Here is a 20,230-nt window from a genome sequence, read left to right as displayed (position 1 = left end):
CAGTGGCGAAAGGGGGCATCCCTGTCTTGTTCCCTTAGCTATTTTAATATCTTCAGAAATGACGTTGTTGACTATCAGTCTTGCTTTCTGTTCTGTGTAAATTGCCCTTATACCATTCAGAAATTCCTGTCCCACCTCCATAACCTCCAAGTTTTTCAACATGAAGTCCCAGACTACGTTGTCGAACGCTTTCTCCGCGTCTACAAAAATTAAGCTTGCTGGTTTATCACACCTATCGGAAAGGAATTCAATAATATTAACTATATTCCTTGTATTATCACTTATTTGCCTTCCTGGCAAAAAACCAGCTTGGTCTTTATGTATGATTTTTGATAGTATCTTTTTTAATCTTTTGGCTAAAACGCCGGCAAAGATCTTATAGTCCGTATTTAATAAGGAGATAGGTCTGTAATTCTTAATCTGTGTTGGATCCGAATCTTGTTTTGGAATTATTGTAATAAAAGCCTCTTTCCATGTTTCAGGAATGTCCTTTTCTTTTAAGATGTTATTCATTACTTCGGTCAGCGGGGCTATCAACTTATCTTTCATTTCTTTATAATAGCTTGATGTAAACCCATCTGGGCCCGGTGCCTTCCCTCTTTTCAGTTCTTTTATCACTTCTTCTCTACATATTGGGGCATTAAGTTGTTCTTTTTGGTCTGTCGTGATCTTCTTCAACATCTTTTCTTCGAGATATCTTTCTATTTCCTCCTTGTTGTTCCTTTCGTTGTTCCTATATAGTTGTGTGTAAAAGTCCACGAACCCTTTCCTGATTTCTTTCGGATCTGTAATTTCTTCCCCATTTAATTCAATTTTGTTAATTAGTTTTTGTTCTTTCCTTCTTTTTACCTGCCAAGCAAGCCATTTTCCAGATTTATTTGCAAATTCAAATTTTTTTTGTCTTAGCATTTTTATATTCCATTCGACCTCCTTATTTATTAGCATTGCGAATTGGGTTTGTAGAGCCTTTATTTCCTGCTTTATCTTCTCATTATTAGGTTTTTTAATCAGTTTTTGTTCGTTGTCCGTAATTTGTCTCAAAATCTCTCTTGTCTTTTTTTCCTTGTTGTTCCTTTTCCATGCATTTTGTTGGATACATAGACCCCTCATCACTGCCTTGGATGCATCCCATACTACACTCATTTTTATCCCTTTATCTAAATTATCTTGAAAGTATTCTGACAATTTTTTCTGTATTTTTTCAACAAATTTTTGGTCGTCCCAAAGATTATCATTCAGTCTCCATCTGAAAGTCCGCTCTTCGAGTCCTTTTAACTCCATCTTAATCGGGTTGTGGTCTGAGATAACTTTCGCCTGTATTTCAATTTTTTGGATTCTTGGTACTAATTCGTTCGACACCCAAATTTGGTCTATTCTTGACATTGATTGGTTTGGTTCTGAATGGTACGTAAATTGTTTTTCTAGCGGATGCCTAAATCTCCAGATGTCAATTAGGTTACAGTTCTTAATCATCATAAAAAAAGTCTTTGGCAACTTCCCTTCTTTATTCTTTGTTTCCCTCAATCTATCCATTTCTATTGATACCACGCCGTTCATATCTCCCATTATTATAATTTTTTTATCCATATATTCAAATAATTTTTCTTCCAATAATCTAAAAAATTCTGTCTTATTCCCGTTTGGGGCGTAGATTCCAACAATTATCAGTTCTTCACCTTGCCATTTAATCTGAGCCGCTATTATTCTTCCTTCCTCATCCTTAAATAGTTGGCGGGACTCAATTTTATTTTGGATATATAAAACCACCCCTCTTTTTTTCTTTTTGTCTGAAGATACAAATTCGTTCCCTAGCCTTTTATTGATAAGGATCTTCCTGTGTTTTTTGGCCACGTGCGTTTCCTGTAGGCATATGATATCCAAGTTCTTCTTCTTTAGAATACGTTCAATTCCGTTCCGTTTCTTCTTATTGTTCATTCCATTAATATTCCAGTTCCATAATTTTAACATCATTCTCCTTACCACTATCTAGATTTAAGAATTTAAACTTAAAGTCTTTCTGTCTCTTCTCTTTCTTCTTCTTCTCCCTCTTCGTCCGACTCTCTTCCGCTCTGTTCTTCTTCTTCACCTAATTCAGATTCCTCCTTCCTTCTTAGTCCTCCTTCTGCTCCTTTAATCTCTTCCTCTCCTTGTTGTAATTCTTTGTATCTTCTTGCAAATTGGAATTTCTGTTTGTCCCATAATAAATGTTCAGCGTACAATGGAAGCCAAAAGGTTAAATTTTGGACAGGACCTTTTTTAGACTGTATGTGTAAAGTCATATGTCTGAATTTTCCACACATACAAATGCAAAGCTCCCTTCAGGTAATATTCGAGTATACTTGGAAGCAAGGCTTAAAGTATTCTTCTCCAGGAGAGAGAGGGAGAGAGATTGGTACAGTCGTAACTCGGAAGTCGAACGGAATCTGTTCCGGAAGTGCGTTCAGCTTCCAAAATGTTCGGAAAGCAAAGCGCAACTTCTGATTGGCTGCAGGAAGCTCCTTGAGCCAATCGGAAACCATGATGGACGTTCGGGTTCCAAAAGAACATTCAGAAACCAGAACACTCACTTCCGGGTTTCAATTGTTTGGGAGCCAAAGCGTTTGAGATCCAAGGTATGACTGTATATCAAGATTTTCACTAATGTGGGGGAAGAGAGCTTTGTACATCATAATTTGACGCAAAAGAAATGAAATCCCACCAACAGCTTTGAAATGATCCAGGTCTTCCTTACCCTTAGAAACATGTAATTTGTGGGTTATTTTCTCTGCAATAGCCAGAGTTCACATACCCTTCTACCGCAACAAGTGGTTTAAGTCATGTTGTGTCTTCCATTTCTGGGCCAAAGAAGTTCTAGATAGGCTAGTTTGAAAATTTGTGTGTGAGTATCCAAAAATGTAATTGTCCCCTGCAGAAGTTGAAATGGTGCAGTCCAGAATTTCATCACTAATGTTCGAATCCACTGTGCACATTTTGGTTACAGTGTGGGAGGAGACTAGGAGGGAGGGTACCACTTGTTATACATCTGCTGTAGCCAATGTTACACCGGAAACAGCTGAGCTAACCTCTGTTGGCCACATACCTGGTGACTTGCCAATGAGCATCCTTTGGATCCATGTCAGAGCACTGATTTCAAAGCAGTAGTGCGGCTTCCAAGTCCACCGCGTTTATTGTTGGACCACACTAGCTGCAGACCACTACAAAGAAGTGAACTGGTATGCTCGTTCCAGCAACCGGAGTAACTTTATTTTTGATGCACTGGCTGCCCCCCCAAAACCCCAAAAAACAAACCATTAAATACATGACAGTGGTGTGATCATTGGGGTCAAACATGCAGAGAAACCCAGGACTGCCATTTGCAGAACTTGTACAGTATTTGTTGCACTGCAATTTTGCATATGTCTCAGAAGTAAGCCTCATACACATTCAGTGGGGACTTACTCCATAAGATTTCTGCCTGAATTTCAATGATCTGGTTCATAGTTTTTCTTTTTTTAGCCCTGTGCAAAGGAGACTCTTGATATAGACTCTTGATATGCTTCTAAGAGTTGCACCAAAAGGAGCTTAATCAGAAATCCTGACATGTCTATATTTGTACAAGAACTGAAAGTTGCAGGAAGTGGTAATACATAGTAAGACATAAGTTCCTGGTATATTAGAAAGATGAGTTCTTGTTTTTTAAAAATAGTACATTTAATCTGATTTAAGCACTCCTCATATCCTTGCCCTCAAAGAATGAATGAATGAATCTTTATTTGCACAGCAATAAAACAACAATACAATATACAAAGAATAGAAATAAAAAGTCAATTATATAAAATACAGTCCCTCAAAGAGATTTGAATAAGAAATCTAAATTGCAAACCTTTTCAGCATCAGTCTAATTAAAATTAGGAATAGTCAGGTTCCCATAAGGAATATATTTGGGGTACTTGTTTGTTTGTTTGTTTGTTTGTATTGCACATTTATAGCCAGATTTAATTATTTTTTATTCAAAACAATTTTATGCCCTGCTTTCCCTCTTCACAAAGCAGTTGCTCAGAGCAACTTACAAATAAAGAGCAAACATCAGTGCAACAGTGATCCAAGCACTAAAACACAAATGTTCAAACAATTTTTTTTTACAAAGAGCAGTACTTACAATGAATATGTTGAGCAGCAACAGAAGAGAAGTTTTTAATTGGCAGTGGGAGAAAAAAAGAGTAAGATAACCTAACCTTCAGCTGGTGCAAAATGTAATGGCCAGATTGTTCGCCAGAACAAGATGGTTGGAGCATATCCTGACCCATCTGCCCTGGCTGTCAGTTAGTTTCCAGGCCAAATTCAAAGTGATGGGGTTGACCTATTAAGCCTCAGGACCTCAATACTTTAAGGACCGCCTCTCCCCATACAAACCGATCCAGACCCTGCGCTTATCACCTCAGGCCCTTCTCTATATCCCCCTCCCAGAGAGGTTCAAAGGGTGGCAATAAGAGAACAGGCCGTTTCTGTGGTGGCCCCCCAACTGGAATGCTTTCCCAAGGGAGACTTGCCTGGTGCCATCATTACATGTCTTTAGATGCCAGGCAAAAACATTCCTCTTTACTCGGGCTTTTAACTCATTAAATAACTTACGGTGTGTTAAAGCTGGTGGCATGTATGACTGTTATTAAGATTATTTTTTTATTATGCTGCCTGTTGCTATGCTTTTTATTATGTTTTTATTATTGATTCTCCATAAAATGTGTTCTTAATGTTGTACACTGCCCCGGGATCTTTTGATAAAGGGTTATTATATTATTAATATAATACTTATATTAGTAATAATAATACTGCCCTGGGATCTTTTGATAAAGGATGGTATATAAATCAAATAAAAATATAAACAAACAAATAAATCACCAGAATATCCATTTCAGCAATTCTCTGTGTTTGTGCTTTCCCCCATTTTCTTTCTAACATATTTCCCCTTTGCAGTGCTATTTGAAAGTCATGCAAACCAATCTTGAAGATTTTCCAATGTTGGGGGCAGACTCATGAAAGGAAGCTTATATCTGATCTTCTGAGAATGTGTGCTGCAAAGTGTATTTGAACTCATCCTGTCAGCTCTCACAAGATATTATGAGACTTTAATTTAAAGAGAGAGAGATATTGGGGGTGGGGGGAGGTGGCTATTTGGCCTGGAAAATAGAAGCTGTTTGCCCTTAATAGGAAGGTGTGTTGGAATTTAGGATGTTTTTTCTTAGACTATATTGGTGTGTTTGAGTAGCCATCCTGGCTATGGACTTCTATTAGTGCAGCTCTGAGCAAGTGTGCCTGAGGCCAAGGCTTATTTTTTTAAGGCAAAAAAAAAAGGGTATGAATGTGACTGAAAAGTGAGAACAGGAAACACCATGTTATATTTATAGTTATATATACATTTAGTTATCTATCTGTCCACAGTTTATATATATCTAATGTGATATATGTATAGTCTCGTCAAAGAGAACCCTGAATTACTGAGGGATCCTAAACCATTTCTTTCAACGAATTTAAAAAATACGTTTTCAGTCAGTTGGATGGTTTCCAGAGGTAGCGTTGACAAAGCACCTGTCCCCCCACCTAACACACATGTTCAGGGTGCGAGTCTCCCTGCTGATTTTCTGCTAGTCCCCATGGGTGAGCAATGTGGCTGGAAGTGGCAGGAGTAGATTAGAGAGAGGCCAGGCTCCTGCTATATATCCCAGGCCTGGCCAAGCAAGCAACCGCCTGCTGTCTACCATTGTTGCATATAACATTACTGCTTCTGTGTAGAAGTCGTGGAATCCGGAGCTCCAGATCCTTGCCTCTCTCCTGGTTCATATCTCAGTTTCTGTGATGTTATTATCCTTTTCTCTTTTTTTACTTTTTACTTTAGATTTCTCACTTCTCCTTTACCATACCTTTCTCTTCAACACATTTATTCTACGTTATACTGTAGGGGTGCTCAGGTGAACCCCCACATGCCAGTCCTCAAAGGTTGGAGGGGGGAGGAAGTGGGAATGTTAGGCAAGACTCACTTAAGCCTGTCTGAAAAGTGGGGTGCCCATCTTGCCCCAGTTTGAGTGCATTGCCTCATGTCCTCGATGAATATGTGAGGGAGGGTTAGTATCCTGACGGAAGGACTACATGGCAGGAGCTGCCTTGACCTCTTGGATTGGATCTGATCTGTGGGCAATTGCCAATTATAAGAACTGTAACTTGGAGGAACTTGTTTTCCTCTTCCCTCCAATTCTTTTTTCCTTGTGTGCTGTGTCTTTTTTATTGAGAGCCTGAGGCCGCGACTGTCTCGTTTGCAGTGCAATAAAAACACACACACATGCAAACAAACAAACAAACATTTCACAAAAGGTTGCTCTCGCCTTGATTGCAATTTCTTTTCTCCTTAAATAACGGAGAATTGTGGTGTGGGGGAGACACAGGAGAAAAACTGAGCACCTCTTATGCTGTGCACATAAATTAAAGTTGCTTGTATAGCTGCATGATGTGCTGGGGGGGGGTATAAAGGTTTGAGTTTCTAATGACAACCTTTCTTTTTTCCTGGTGTGGCTCTAGGGTGTGAAGGAGGAGACCCCAGAGAAGCCAAAGTGTCCTACTAAAGCGGAGAAAGCTGGCTGGATCAGGAAGAGCAGTGCAGGGCTCTTTGGTCTCTGGAAGGAGCGTTACATCCAGCTGTGCAAAACCAAACTGTTAGTGTACGAAGATGAGGTAAGAACAGTTGAAGGAAAGCTTCTCTGGAGAGGGCTGTTCTCTTGCTCAGTGCTCGGTGACACTGGGGCCTGCCACAATGCAATGATAGGATCAGCCACTCTTGTCTTGACACGGTGCCTTTCAGTACGTTCGCCTGCTAAATCCTGAAGACCAGTGGCGCTCATAGTTCGCCTGCATTAAGGTTGCACCTGTCAATTCCGTATCAAAATAAGCTCCTGTTTCTCCCCTTGTATGAGACATCACATTCCAGGGAGCTTGCCGTTTTGGTCCATTGCAACAGAAACCAGCAGTCTTGTACCACTTGAAAGTGTTGTGGCATGAAGCTTTGGGGAGCGCAACCTGCTCAGGCTTTAATACCTGCCTTGGAGGTCCTGCTGTCTGTATCATTGTCCAAGGTGCTTAATAATAATAATAATAATAAATTATGTGTATGCAACCCACTTGACTGGGTTTCCCCAGCCACTCAAGAGATAAGGCCCTTTTGGTAGTGGAAATAGGTTTCCCTGTAGAGCAAGAATGAGGAGCCTTTTTCATCCCGAGGGCCACATTGCATTCTGGTCAACTTTGCAGGGAGCCATGTGCCAGTGGGCAGGCAATAAATGTTCAGTATACTGATTTCTGGGACGCGGGTGTCGCTGTGGGTTAAAGCACAGAGCCTAGGACTTGCCAATCAGAAGGTTGGCGGTTCGAATCCCCGCGACGGGATGAGCTCGTCAAAGTGCAAGTAGATAAATAGGTACCACTCCGGTGGGAAGGTAAAAGGCGTTTCTGTGCGCTGCTCTGGTTCGCCAGAAGCGGCTTAGTCATGCTGGCCACATGACCTGGAAGCTGTACGCCGGCTCCCTCGGCCAGTAAAGCAAGATGAGTGCCACAACCCCAGAATCAACTGGACCTAATGGTCAGGGGTCCCTTTACCTTTATACTGATTTCTACACACGTTCACCCACCTCTCCATCCAGACTAACAAGACACGTTGTCTGTGTTCAAGGGTACGTTCCAGCCAGGCAAAAACACTTGGGGTGCAAAGCTGGGGTGTTTCTTGGGGAGAGTCCCAAGGGAGATAAAGAGATTTGGAGGGCTGCATTCAGCCCCAGAGCTTGAGGTTCCCCAGCCCTGCTGCAGAGATTCACCCAGCTTCCTCCCTGTTATTTTTCAGACAAAAATTGAAAACATGTCTATTCATCAAACAGGATTTTAATATCTAACTCTGCTTCTTTCTTTTATTAATTGCTTGGGGGTAAGCAGCTCTACCTCTTAGAAGAAATACAGATTTAAAAGTTGAACTAGTAATAATAGAGCCCATTTTCTTAGAAGCGCTGCTACACATCCCCCCCCCCCGCTATACTCATGTGTGCCAGTGAGAGATACAGTTCTGCCATCTAAGGATCAAATAGATTCTAAGCCACAAACGTTCATGTCGAAATAAAGCTGCAGTCCTGTGCAATTTTACGTTGCAGTAAGTCCTGCAGAATTCAACAGGACTTAATTCTGAGTAGGCAGAACTTTTTAAAAAGAAAGAAGAAGAAAATGAAATGCAGTCTGAAGCCCAGTGTTGGTGAAGGCCTGTTAGATTAGCAGTAGACATTCTACTGTGCATGCAGAAGGTCTTGGGTTCAACCCTGGAATCTCCAGGAAGATCTGGAAGAGAATCTCTGTCTGAAACCAGGGAGAGCTACTGCCAGTCAAAGTCAACAATAGACCAGTGGTCTGACTCATGATAAGGGAGCTCTCTGTGTTGCTCTTTTGTTAAGAGCTGTGTTTGGACATTGAAGAACTGGGTTTGAATCACAGCTCCGGCATGAATATTCTTTGTCCTTGGGTGAGTCACTATTTTTCTCCTTCAGCCTTATTTTTCCCAGCTGTCTGCAGGAATAACAAGGACGTGCCTCACAGGACTTAGTGAGAATCAACATAATAATATTTATTATTATTTTTACAAATATCAGGAACCTCTTCTTACATTTGCTGAGAATTGGCCAGGATATTATTTGCAAATAATTTGTTTTGATTTGACTGGAAAATAAAACCACATCAAGAGAAGGTGAAATGACTTCATAGGATTTGGGAACAATCAACTGAAGACTAATTCGCAGCTTTTCAGCAATTAAGGGTGCAGTCCTGTGCATGTGAAATTTGGAGGAAGAAAATTTGGAATTTAGGATTGCAACCTAAGCATCAGAATATAATTCAGACTTGGGGATCGGTGGTTACTTATACAATGAATAAGCCCTCGTAGACAACCGAGCAAAGATTTTATGAATGATGCTCCTTGCTGCCTTTCATTTTGGATATTTTAAAAGATTTTTTTTTTATAATAAGTGCTAATTTAATATACTTTAAGAAATATGAGATATATAGCCCCATCAGTGTCTGCAGCCCTTTATATTATAGGCAAAAAAGGAGTAAGTTCCTGCTCCAAGGATCCTACAGTCTAACGGGAAGAGAGCAAAGGGAGAGCATTTTTCACATTGGAGAGCATTCAGAAACACAGACCTCCTCTTGCAGTTGCACATACAAGACTTGGATTTCCTGGAAGTTGGGAATAAAGACTGGGGTGGAGTGATGGGGTAGTAGTTGTATTAAGCAAGAGCGTCATAGAACATGATCTGGAGTAAGGCCTGTGTTCAAGTCCCCACTCAGTGATGACGTCTGTGAAGATTGGGCCAGTTACATGCTCTCAGCCTAGCCTATGTTGCAGGGTGATTGTGAGGAGAATATGAGACAGCCCCCCTGCATGTCAACCTCTGGCTCCTTGGGGGAACGGGACAGGATGTGCAAAAGGGTTATTTTAATTGTAAAAGATGCTTGTAAATAACCACTTGCCTGGTCAACTATGGTATTCCCCCCATTTCCTCCAGGTGACCAGCTATAGACCTGGTCCACACAGGCAACAGAATAAGACTGCAAGAACCCTGAAGTAGTAGAATAGGCTGTACCACTTTTAACTTCAGGTGGGGCAATGCCATCTTTGAATGCTTATCCACTGTAAGAGCTCCCTGCAAATTTAAAAGGAAAAGCAATGCCTCTTTGTTGTTGTACAGCAGCCTGCTCCGTGTTATGCTTGCTTTTTACTTTCAGAGATCTCCCCCAAGCACACACAGAGGGGAACGATTGAAAATGTGGCGTTTCTCCTGCCGTCACAAGTAGTGTAGTTCATTCTGACACCTGCTAACGCTGCTGCCCTCTTCCCACAGCTTTCTGCTAGCTGTGACTAGTAACTTCACGCGTGCACACCCCTCACTCCACCCTCAGCGGTGAGCTTGCAAGAGCTAACAGAGGCAAGTGTGGGCTCGAAGGCTAATAAAACTAAAATAAAACTGGAAGCTGCAGAGCTTCTCTGCAAGGCTGTTGTAAAAGCACTCTGCAAAATTAAAAATGGTGCAAAGATTGCGATGGTGCTTATTTATTTTTAAAAGTGTGTATCTGGTGCCCTTCCTCTCAGGGCCGTGTTCAGACCATCACTGAGAAAGATGCCATCTAATATGTCAAAGGATGGGTTTGTTAGAAATGACAGAGCAATGCAATGTTCGAAAACCAAGGTACCACTGTAATGCAAATTTATTGAAGAAATGGAAAAAAACATATAGAAAGGAGAGGAAGAAAAGGGGGGACAGGAGAGAGAAAGAAACACACAGGAGAGGAAAAACATTTCAGCTCACATTAACAATACAATAACCATCAATACATCCATCTTAGCTTACACAGGTAGCTCTCCACATGTCAACCAAATGTCCAAATATGTATACAAATGAAGCTGATGTTTCTAAAATGTGTGTTCAGATATAGCAAGGATGTTATGGTCTCCAGACCATTGCATGATAGATGGTGAGTGTTTATCCTTCTAGTTTCGCAGTGTCTCTTGGCTCGCTATTGTTCTGCAGTTAAAACCCATCCTTCAGGAATGCAGTGTAAAAGTACACAAGCACCCACAAATACCAAGGATTTCACCAGTACAAAATTGATAAAGAGAACAGCTTTGGACCAGAAAGGGTCTTGTCCGAGGAACCCTCAGGACCATGGAGAGTTTCTAGTGGGCAACCTGTTCTACTGGAGACTGGGACTGGATTGAGCCCTTTTCAGCCTCTGACTTCCTTGGACCCAGGAGAGGGTCCCATGAGGGTCCTAGTCCTCGTTCTATAAGCCCTAGTGCTGTGGGATCGGTCCAGAGGGCTCCTGTGTCCCAGCCTTGGGTTTAGCAGCCCACGTGAGGCTCCAGGCCATGAAACCAGACTACTGTGGCTACTCAAGCATAAACCCAGGCCCCATCTGCATGGTTCCCCCCAATGAATCCTGGGAAGTGTAGTTGGTTAAAAGTACTGAGAGTGGTTAGGAGATCCCCACAGCGCTCCAATTCCCAGAGTTCCCTGTGAAGAGGGTTTGATTGCTAAACCACTCTGAGAATTGAAGCTCTGTGAGGGGAATGGGGTCTCCTAACTACTCGCGGCTCCCTTAGCAAATGGCATTTCCCAGGATTATTCAAGGGAAGCCCCGGGTGTTTAAAGCATGGTGCTTTAAATGTATGGAGTGAATGTTGTTGCCTCAGTAGACTCTAAACTCGGTGTCAGGATCCCTGCTCAATCCCAGCAACATAATGCTACTGTGTTTTTAAGGCAAGCTTCCTGGATTGAGATCTGAAATGGACTGGCAACTGTTGGGAGCGTTGGGCTGGCAAAGTGTGTTTGCTTCCACCAGTCCCGGTTGGTAGCCTAGCTACCCCCGTCCCCCCGCATTGTCTTTTAATGAAAAGCCTTCAAAGGAAGCTCCACGTGCAACACATGCCAGTGGTCCAGATCCCAGATAGCAGCGGCTAGGCTACAAGGAGAAATATAGGCGTTCCTAATCAATCGTTAATCCCCTGGGCAGCTGGAAGTCATCAAGTCCTGGGAGAGATAAGAAATTTAAAAGATGCACTCACAACAAACCCCTGATTTAATTGCCATGGCTCATCTTCCTGACTGCTACTGAGCGCCAAGGCAATTGTCCTTCATACCTTCTGGTCTGCCTTTCCCCTTTCTCCTCTTTGCCCATTTATGGGCATGAAGGACACTTGTCTGATTGTGTTTTTTTCTCTGCCTTAGATGGTGACACCTCTGGTGATACCTCTCCAGATGTTGCTGGCTCAATAGCACTTTGTTCTCCAGTTGATTTCCATAGGGTTGGTGTCTTGAAGCAAAGGCAATTTAAGAGCCTTTGGGCCTTAACAAATTTATTATGGCATAAGTTCTTGTGGACTCACATGCATTAAGGGAAATGTTGGCAGATATATATAAAGGAGAAAACTGGACGTTGGGAGGTAAATGGCAGTGAATTGCAAAAATTACAGTCAGTTTGCATGAGAGCTTAAAATACACAAGCAAGAGGCGAAGGTGGTCCCTCAAGCTTGCAATGAGCATTTGGTGTGTTGGTATTTGTACTTGATCTGAAAAAGTAGTCCTGAGTCTAGGACACAGTCCCCTCCCATAGTATAAAGGTAGATAGAGAGAAATAGGTATTTTTAAATATTATTTTCTTCGTGGCCAAAATATACAATGAAATACAAACGGAGAAATATAAGACAGTGGTTGTATTGTGGCTGACTGGCAGGTGAAGACTGCTTTATTCCAACAGACTTTTGGGAACAGACTGGTTTTAAGGAAGGGGCCTTTAATAGTGCTGTGCTGTATTTCTATAACTTGCTTAATTCTATTGTAGATAAAATGCCTTTTAAATTATTATCTTTTAGCTATCTGTGCTTTTTTTCCATGTTTGCTTTAATTTTTGTGAGCCACCTTGAATCCCAGTTCTGCAAAAAGGGCAGGATATAAATAAATAAAATGATACAATAGTGTTAGCCTTGTGCAATGAAAGGTAGCAAAGGGGTTCCTTCACACCCACACCCACACACCACACTATTATAATATCATATAAGGAACAGTCTGAGTGTGTGTCAACTCAACCCTTTTTTAGGTGAAGCTGATCTGGCTACTGTCGCATGTACCTTGGGCACATTTAGCATGGATTACTGCAACATGCTTCACGTAGGGCTGCCCTTGAAAAGTTAGGAGGAAATGCTAGCTGGTGCCAATATTATGTATTTTGTGGTTTTATGTCTTGATTTCATTCTGTGAATCACCCTGAGACTCCCAGGTATAGGGCTGTATATAAATTCAATAAATAATAATAATAATAATACAGCTCCCAGAGTGTTCTCAGGGCTCACTGGTATTTTGAGCAGAATACTATTTTCCCCTTTCAGTCTGAACTGGCTTCCAGCTCGTTGGTGGTGCTGATCATGTCAAGTTTGCAGGTTCGATCCCTTCATGGGACAGTTGAATATTCCTGCATATTGCAGGGGATTTGCCTAGATTATCCTCAGGCTAACTTCCAAGTCTCGGGACGCGGGTGGCGCTGTGGGTTAAACCACAGAGCCTAGGACGTGCCGATCAGAAGGTCGGTGGTTCAAATCCCTGCGACGGGGTGAGCTCCCATTGCTCGGTCCCTGCTCCTGCCAACCTAGCACCTCAAAGTGCAAGTAGATAAATAGGTACCGCTCCGGCGGGAAGGTAAACGGCGTTTCAGTGCGCTGCTCTGGTTTGCCAGAAGTGGCTTAGTCATGCTGGCCACATGAACCGGAAGCTGTACTCCGGCTCCCTCAGCCAATAAAGTGAGATGAGCGCCGCAACCCCAGAGTCGGTCACGACTGGACCTAATGGTCAGGGGTCCCTTTACCTTACTAACTTCCAAGTCTACAATTCTATGATTCATTCCTGGGCACAATTCAAAGTGCTGGTTATTACCTATAAAGCCCTAAGTGGTTTGGGTATTTCAATATTTAAAGCCGTGCCTTCTCCAACACATACCTGCTCAGGACTGGCTGATGATGTCTTTCTGCTTGAGACAAAGGACAAGATGACACATCCTGCTCCCAGATTCCATGTACAGAAGCAGACCAATCCGGAAACTAAATCTTAGGCCACACCCATACCATTTAAAGCAGTATCAAACCACTTTAAACAGTTATTGCTTCCTCCAAAGAATCCTGGGAACTGTGATCTGTTATATTGCTGAGAATGGTTAACCCCTGTTCTCCTCACAGAGGTCCGATTCCCTGAGAGGTTTAACAATCAATGCCTCTTCCCAGAGAACTCTGCAAATTATAGCTCTGCGAGGGTTTGTCTCTGTTAATTTGTAGTTGAAGACGGGAGACAGCACGTCCTTCACAGTAACTATCCATACTGATCTTTAATTGTATTTGTTATGGCTTCTTGTATTGTATTTTATGGTATCGCAATATGAAACCTATGGGATTCAAATTGTAATCAATAAAATGCAATATATAAGAAATAAAAGATGCAGTAAAAATACAAGTTAAACCACGTATCATCTAGTGCAGTGCCAGTTTTCAGGTGTGAGAAAAATGATTTTATATGTAATGGAAGCAATAAAGTCTGAGGCAGAACTCCTGTGTTTTGTGGCCTCACCTTGGGGGCAAGCTCTTATGGTTTAAATGTGCTTAATGAGCTGGGATTTGCTTGTAATGCAAAGAGAGAGAGAAAGAAAGTAAAAAGAAGAAGAAAGAAAACCAGTGGGGTTTCAGGCACCCCATGACTCTGCTGGGCTGGGACAGGGCAGTAATATTGAGAGAGGCAATCTCAATCTAGCTATATATGCTTTGACTGGTGAGCTTCTTATGACTTCAAACGGACCCAGACAAAAATAATCTGTGTTTGCTCAACGTTTCCGTTGTGTTCAGTTTCCTGTGACTTGGTTTCTTGCACAAGCTAGATTTTGCAGGATTGGGCCCATAATGATAAGATTATTTTTCTGCTTTACCCAGCAAGCAGCACCAGATATATGGACATGTTTCGTCTCAAGGGAATTTGGAACAGCACACTTTTGCACCCTTAGAATATTGCTGCCCAGTGACCATTTTAGTTGCTTCTACAGTGCAGTCAATTGGGCCTCCTTCCCTGTGCTGACATTCCCACTGTGAGGAACCTGTGCTCCTCCAGCAGTTGCTGGACTCCAAACCTTGTCAGCCTCAGCATCAGCATGACTGATGGTCAGGGATTATGGGAGTTGTAGTCTAGCAACATGGAGGGCTGCAGCTTCCTCACACCTGGTCCGTAGGCACAAAAGGATGTAACATTTCCAGCAGTTGAGGGGGCTGGGGGGGGCAAAGAGATTTATTTCAATTCCCTGTGAAACTCCTTGCCGTTCCTCACCACAAGCAGAACCATCTTAAGTGATGTAAAGTAGCGGAAATTGCAGGAAAAAATTATCTAAAATGAGAAAAAATGACTCTTCTTTCATATATGGTAGACATACTCTTATATTTTCCATCTCTGTGTAAAAGTTTGAAATTCCTAATTGTGTGTGAATTTTATTACATCTGTGTTCTTTTCCTTTGGCCATGAACTTAAATCACTAAGTTTCATTTCCACACTCACAAGCTGCCTTCTGCCGTCCAGTGTTGCAATCTGTGAGCTTTTTACACCCTTGCAGAATTGCACAGCCTAGAACGCTTGTTGAAATGAGAATGGCTGGTCAAGGCCTGGCCAGTGGGCCTCGGCTTGAGGCAGGATTCGAACCCAGGACGTCCTAGTCCAAGCCCAGTGCCCTCCGCACAACATTGCACCTGGTTTCATGTCCTAGATCAGAGTAACCCAGTGCATTTTATTCCCCCGCCCCTTGCAGGACGAACAGAAGTGTGTCGAGACCGTGGAGCTGGAACGGTACGACAGGTGCCAAGAGTTGCGTGCCCTCCTGAAAAGGAAAAATCGGTTCATTTTAATCCGGTCTCCGGGTCACAAGGTAGGATGTCCTTCTCTTTGTACATGGATGAATTGCGTTTATCTGACACCCCTCCCCAAGAAGCCAGTACTTCTTCTTGGTGCTGTGTACTTATCCATGCTTCACAGCTGTTCTTTTTCACAGCTCTCCAGAGTGTCATGCAGATGTATTGGCTTGAGAAGTCAGAGATTGAACTGAAAACCTTCAGTATATAAAGTGTGTGCTGTGTTGCTTTATCTAGGGGCATGGTGTAGCTTGTTGAAGAGCTGGACTTTCCCGTGTAGCAGCCTTCTCGTTCTGCCTGTTGGAAGGGTCATATTTATGGGAGCAAACAGAGGTGATTCAGGGTTGCAAGCGGTCTGAAATATACTCGGAGTTGGGAGTGGATTTCATGCTCTTTATTCAGCTCATAGTGGTGAGGAGGAATGAAAGTTCCCCCAAAGTATCTGCACGTGATTGGCTAATTCCGGAATTCTCCTGTAGGCCAATCAGGTTGTGGATTCACTTCCATCTGGAGCTGGATTGGGTGGCTCCTGCAGACCAATCATACTGCTGCATAGTTCTGGGACCAATTAGACTGCTACATTCGGAATCCTATTGTTCTAGGACCAATCAGACTGCTGCATTTTGGATCCTATTGTTCTAGGACCAATCAGAATGTTGCATTTTGGATCCTATTCAACTCAGTACATAACACCGTCAAAGACCTGCTATGCTTTCTGCAGCAGGGTCCGTGCCTCTAGCATCCCAGAACTGCCCAATCAGCATGAAATAGAAGTTCTTTTATCTACTGAGATGAACCAACTTTGTGTTGATTGGAGCCAGTCAGCTTGAAAGGAGGTGAGTCAGTCACCAGTGGCGTAGCGTGGGGGGTGCAGAGGGGGGCCAGCCGCACCGGGCGCAACATCTGGGGGGGCACACTCGCACTCGCAGCTCTCTGCCCCTACCTGGCTCACGGGTTAGGGGGCGCAAATTACTTGCTTTGCCCCGGGTGCTGACAACCCACGCTACGCCACTGTCAGTCACTGAGGATTGGCTCTGGGGGTCACTCTGGAGAAGGTCTGCAGGAAGAACACAGAGGGGGAGTTTGTTCTGCATGCCCCAAGGCTAAGCATTTAGGGACGCTGAAAACGCAAGGGGCTTCAGTTTCAAGAGAACGGTAGGTAGGTTCTGTTACGTATAAGGGAAATGCAACCATAAGTAATTCCAAAGGAAGATATTGGAGCACTCCAAATCATTTGCCCATGTATGTGCACAGAAAATAGTAGATGGTAGCTAAAAGGCAACACAGATCTGCACTGATCATTGCAATGGATTCCTTATTATTATTATTATTATTATTATTATTATTGTATAATCTTAGAATGGGCATGGCTGTGAGGGGGTGTGACAATGAGGAGTCATAGCTGTGACTATTATGAAGGGACCCTGCACTTCTGAGTTTGCCACTACACTACTTACTATGTGGCAGTAGCCCAGAGGACCAGTGGCTTCTCTTATAACCTCTCACTAACATTAACATAGGGACGCAGGTGGCGCTGTGGGTTAAACCACAGAGGCTAGGACTTGCCAATCAGAAGGTCAGCGGTTCGAATCCCTGCGACGGGGTGAGCTCCTGTTGTTCGGTCCCTTCTCCTGCCAACCTAGCAATTCGAAAGCACCTCAAAGTGCAAGTAGATAAATAGGTACTGCTCCGGCAGGAAGGTAAACGGCATTTCCGTGCGCTGCTCTGGTTTGCTAGAAGCGGCTTAGTCATGCTGGCCACATGACCCGGAAGCTGTACGCCGGCTCCCTCGGCCAATAAGGCGAGATGAGCACCGCAACCCCCGAGTCAGTCACGACTGGACCTAATGGTCAGGGGTCTCTTTTCCTTTACTTAACATTAACATGAAACTTCTCTTAGCCACACACTCATTGTTCTAATTCCTGCATGCCTTGAAAGAACACACAAGAGGGGCGGGGTGGGATCCTGGGTCACACTGTGTAGGCCTTCTCTGCCCCCCTCCCATCCAGATGTGCCTCCCACCAGCTGCAAATTCATCGCCTGTATAACTGGCTCAGGATCACCCCTCACATGGAGGATCTCTGTACACTGTTGCAAAGGCATCTTGGGTTTTTGCGGAGCCTTTCAGTGCACAAATCCCTTTTGCAGTTCTTGGTTTCTGATCCTGCCTTGCTGAGGGCCAAAGGGATGCAGGGGGACCCATTTCAGAATGAAACTCTGTGGCTGGAGTGGTTGACTCACGCCAACGAAAAGTTTACTGTTCAGAGACTCCCCAACCCCCACATAGCTTGCATTCACTGGGAATCTGGCGCGAGTGTTGACAGGCAACATAATTGTGCAGATGTTACACCGTGCTTCCATTAGCAGGCCAGCATACACAACTGTGCGTCCCTTTTTTATTTCCCTGTTTTGGAATTGCAGCTGTGGGAAGATATATCAACAGAGCATTAACACACTTTTGTGACACTTGCTCCTCTGTCCTGAAGCTTCAGCCCCTTCTACCCCCTGACCCCAAGCGGACTGCAGTTGCTTTTTCTTGTCAAGGGGTAGGATGAGAGGTGCGGCGGGGGGGGGGGGGAGAGTCAGCTCACGGCTGAGGATTTGACGTGAGGGTATGGGTTCTCTTTCGGAGGTGGGGGCCCGGGGAGAGACTCGTGCCCATATTGCATCTCTAGATGCTGAAAATTTGCCAGGATGCTTAGAAATTTCATGGCCTCTGTCGCGTGATGCGGAGTCTAATCCAGCTGTCCATTTGGAAGAATATGCAGATCCAAAGATATTGTGCAGAAAAAAATCCAGATTCAACCCCTGGCTTTTCCAATCAGAAGTCTCATGGGATGGGGTAGAATTTTATTTGTCTTAGATCCTAAAGTGCTGCTGCTGGTCAGACCAGGTGTAGGGACAATATTCCGGGGGCCCCGTACTTTGGTGGGTGGAGCCAGAGGCAAAGTGGGTGGAGGAAACTACAGCATCAGCTTGATACTGCAGGCTATACATTGGTACCTCGTGTTACATACGCTTCAGGTTACATACGCTTCACTAAGCCAGAAATAGTGCTTCAGGTTAAGAACTTTGCTTCAGGATAAGAACAGAAATTGGGCTCCAGCGGCAGCAGCAGGAGGCCCCATTAGCTAAAGTGGTGCTTCAGGTTAAGAACAGTTCCAGGTTAAGTACGGACCTCCGGAACGAATTAAGTACTTAACCCGAGGTACCACTGTATTCCTCAACAAGAACGTTTCATCCAGGAAAGCAAGAGGCATAGTAATAATAATAATAATTTATTATTTATACCCCGCCCATCTGGCTGAGTTTCCCCAGCCACTCTGGGCGGCTCCCAATCAAATGTTAAAAACAATACAGCATTAAATATTAAAAACTTCCCTAAACAGGGATACCTTCAGATGTCTTTTAAAGATGGGATAGCTGCTTATTTCCTTCACATCTGAAGGGGAGGGTGTTCCACAGGGTGGGTGCCACTACTGAGAAGGCCCTCTGTCTGGTTCCCTGTAACCTCACTTCTCGCAATGAGGGAACCGCCAGAAGGCCCTTGGCGCTGTATCTCTGTGTCTGGGCTGAACGATGAGGGTGGAGATGCTCCTTCGGGTATACGGGTATCATGGTTCAAGGATGCTTTTCAGCCAAGCAGAAGCACTTTATGGGGCCGCATCAGGAGGACTGATGTGAGCTGTGGCATGGAAAAGGGACATGGTTTGGGGTAAAGTCCTGTGGACCAGACTGACAGGCTTGGAAGGCCTCCTTCAACTCCTCTTCTTACTGTTCTGGGCAATTTAGATGGATGCTGCTGCTGTTATTTCGTGGGGGAAGCGTGTCTGTTTTGTAATGCATCGAGTGACTTCTCTCTCTCTCTCCAAATAAAATGTGTGTCACTCCCTTCCCAAAACACACCTTTCCCCCCGCCTTCATTCTGTGGGTTTCTAGCCAATGGCTTGTCATGGAAAAAGATGGCTGGGCTATTGGGACACTCTTAAAATTACAGTAAGCTGCACGGGTTGTTCAGCATGGGTGCTCTCATGCTGTGATTTGCCAGAACAGCTTTTTTTCCCTGGCACTGCAGGGCTGTGTTTATAAGGGTGACTCAGACTCAGCTGGCTGGGCACTTGGGAGGAGCACAAACTGTCCCTCTTGGTTGTCTGCTTGGGCTGCTGACCCTTTTTACCTTGGTAGCAGCTGCAGCAGCAGGAAAAAAATAATCCCATCAGATTTGCCTTTTACAGAGTTAGACCTAGCTCAGTATTGTCTACAAGGGGGCAGAGGTGGGGAAGGGACATAGCTCAGTGGAAGAACATCTGCTTTGCATACAGAAGGCCCTAGGTTCAATCCCCGGCATCTCCAGATAGAAACCCTGGAGAACTGCTGCCAGTCAGTGTGGACAATACTGAGCTGGATGGGCCAATATTCTGACTTGGTATAAGGCAGCATCCCATTCCAATCAACTATTCAGAATAATGAGGACTAGAATCTCACTCAGTTTTTAGAGGAAGAGCTGTGGTTCAGTAGTTGAGGTCCCAGATTCAGTCCTCAGAACTTCCAGGCTGGACTGCCTGAAACCCTGGAGAGCCACCACCAGACAATACTGAGCTTTTAGGGTGTTGCTGTTGTGCTTATTGTCTTAGATCCTAAATTGCTCTTCCATTAATGCATGTGGCCAAGGCGATTTCTGCCCAACCCCCAACCCCCCAGCTCACAGAAACAGACAGAAGGGCACATGGGACTACAGAAGGAAGGAGA

At 43.8% G+C, this 20,230-nt stretch overlaps 1 protein-coding gene across 2 annotated transcripts in view; it reads left to right on the top strand.

Annotated features, from left to right (window-relative positions):
- The window catches only part of PLEKHO2 (pleckstrin homology domain containing O2), a 37,467-nt gene that overhangs the window by 7,919 nt on the left and 9,318 nt on the right, over positions 1 to 20,230 (top strand). For both annotated transcript variants that reach the window (XR_014213413.1, XM_082198565.1), the window contains exons 2-3: positions 6,550 to 6,702; positions 15,382 to 15,498. Coding sequence is in view for 1 of the 2 variants with exons in the window: in XM_082198565.1 (XP_082054691.1) it covers positions 6,550 to 6,702; positions 15,382 to 15,498 (270 nt within the window). In the remaining variant the exon portion in view is untranslated. The remainder of the gene's footprint in view (positions 1 to 6,549; positions 6,703 to 15,381; positions 15,499 to 20,230) is intronic.

The sequence above is a fragment of the Podarcis vaucheri genome, assembly GCF_965113315.1.
Source record: "Podarcis vaucheri genome assembly, chromosome: 14".
Lineage (NCBI taxonomy): Eukaryota > Metazoa > Chordata > Lepidosauria > Squamata > Lacertidae > Podarcis > Podarcis vaucheri.
Note: the sequence above shows the minus strand (reverse complement) of the source record. Positions and strands in the feature narration are given on the sequence as shown.